This window comes from Papaver somniferum, chromosome 2, assembly GCF_003573695.1.
Source record: "Papaver somniferum cultivar HN1 chromosome 2, ASM357369v1, whole genome shotgun sequence".
NCBI classification, from domain to species: domain Eukaryota; kingdom Viridiplantae; phylum Streptophyta; class Magnoliopsida; order Ranunculales; family Papaveraceae; genus Papaver; species Papaver somniferum.
The window spans coordinates 186,105,774-186,107,513 of record NC_039359.1 but is presented as its reverse complement, the minus strand read 5'-3'; the positions used below and the strand labels follow the sequence as shown (position 1 = coordinate 186,107,513).

The 1,740-nt window shown below is 39.6% G+C and overlaps 1 protein-coding gene across 1 annotated transcript; it reads right to left on the bottom strand.

The window, feature by feature from the left end:
* Positions 1-230: 230 nt before the first annotated feature.
* LOC113352501 (uncharacterized mitochondrial protein AtMg00860-like) lies at positions 231-626 on the bottom strand. Its single transcript, XM_026596313.1, has one exon. It carries the CDS (start codon positions 624-626, stop codon positions 231-233), a length of 396 nt encoding a protein of 131 aa, XP_026452098.1.
* Between the last annotated feature and the right edge of the window lie 1,114 nt (positions 627-1,740).

Here is a 1,740-nt window from a genome sequence, read left to right as displayed (position 1 = left end):
GTAGTGAAGTAGACAATTTCTGGTCCATTAAATACTTTAAACTTTGGTGATCTGTATAAATGATAAGTTGTTGACTGCTCAGATAGTGCTTCCACTTTTGCACAGCCATAAGTGGAGAGATATAATGCCTTGGGACCCAATGGTTTGCTGAGGAAGGCAATGGGTTTATTATGTTGCATCAGGACAACACCAACCCTCCTTGAACATGCATCACTTTCTAAGGTAAATGGCTATGAGAAATATGGTAGGTCCAACACTGGTGTTCTATTCATGGAAAGCTTGATAGAATAAAAAGCTTCAGTTGCAGCATCAGTCCAAGAAAAAGAGTCTCTCTTAAGCTTCAGTTGCAGCATTAGTGTTTGAGGTTGTGGACAATTCACCATTGCTGCAACTTTGTCAGGGTCAACAGCTACACCATTAGCAGTAATAATGTACCCAAGATATTCTAACTGTGGTTGAGAAAATGCACATTTTGACAGCTTGTCAAAGAGAGAGTGCTTCCTAAACAAGGATAATGTCAGCTGTAGATGCTCTAAATGTGCTTCCATGGATGGACTATAAACCAAGATGTCATCAAAGAATACCAGCACAAACTTGCAAAGATATGGCTGAAATACCTCATTCATGAGGGCTTGAAATGTAGCAGGGCATTAGTAATCCCAAATGGCATGACCCTGAATTCATAGTGGCCATGATGAGTGCGAAAAGCAGTCTTGTGAATGTCAGGTGCAAAAACTCTTATTTGGTAGAAGCCTGAACGAAGATCTATCTTGGAAAACACCACAGAACCATTCAACTCATCTAATAATTCTTCTATAAAAGATATGGAAACTTGTCTTTGACTGTGATGTTGTTGAGTTTACGGTAATCAACACAGAAACACCAAGTACCATATTTTTTTTGACTAAGAGAATAGGGGCAGCAAATAGACTACGGCTATGTTGGATCACACCAGTGGATAGCATTTCAGAAACTAAGGTCTCCACTACAGACTTATATATATAAGGGCACTTATATGGCCTTTGAGAAGTAGGGTCATACCCAATTTTGAGTGGAATTTTATGGTCAAGTGACCTACAGGTTGGAAGGCCAGTGGGTTCTGTGAAAACATCTGTAAAATTTTCCAAGAGTGAAGAGACTGCAGGTGGTGGTGGTGGTATAGGGGTGGAAGAGATAGATAAAAATTGTCCAATGAGAGTTGGGGTATTGCTCTTAAGAAACTTCTTTAAATAAGAACCACTAATTAAACTCAGAGAGGGTTTAGAAGTGTTACCCTGAAGTGTAATTTTGCTGCCTTGATGAAGGAAGGAAATGCTCAGTTGACTGAAGTTAAAAGTGACATCACCAAGTTGGCGCAACCAATCAGCTCCTAAGACAATATCACATCCACCTAGAGGAAGGGCTCGTAAATTGGCAGAGAACTGATAGCCTTGCATCTCCCAATTGAGGTTGTTGCAAATGCCTCTGATGATTTTGCTATGCCATTAGCAATAGTAACAAGCATTTGTCCAGTTGGAGATACATGAAGACCCAATTTAGTGGTTAAGGAAGCATCAATGAAGCTATGTGCACTCCCTGTATCAATAAGTACAACCACAGTATGCTTGTTAATTTTGTCAGAAATTCTGATAGTGTTAGGAGCAATATTCCCAGTTAAGGCATGTAAAGAAATTTCCATGGTAGAATCATAACTTGAAGGAGAGGAATCAATATGTTCTTCAGTGGACAATGAACCTTGCT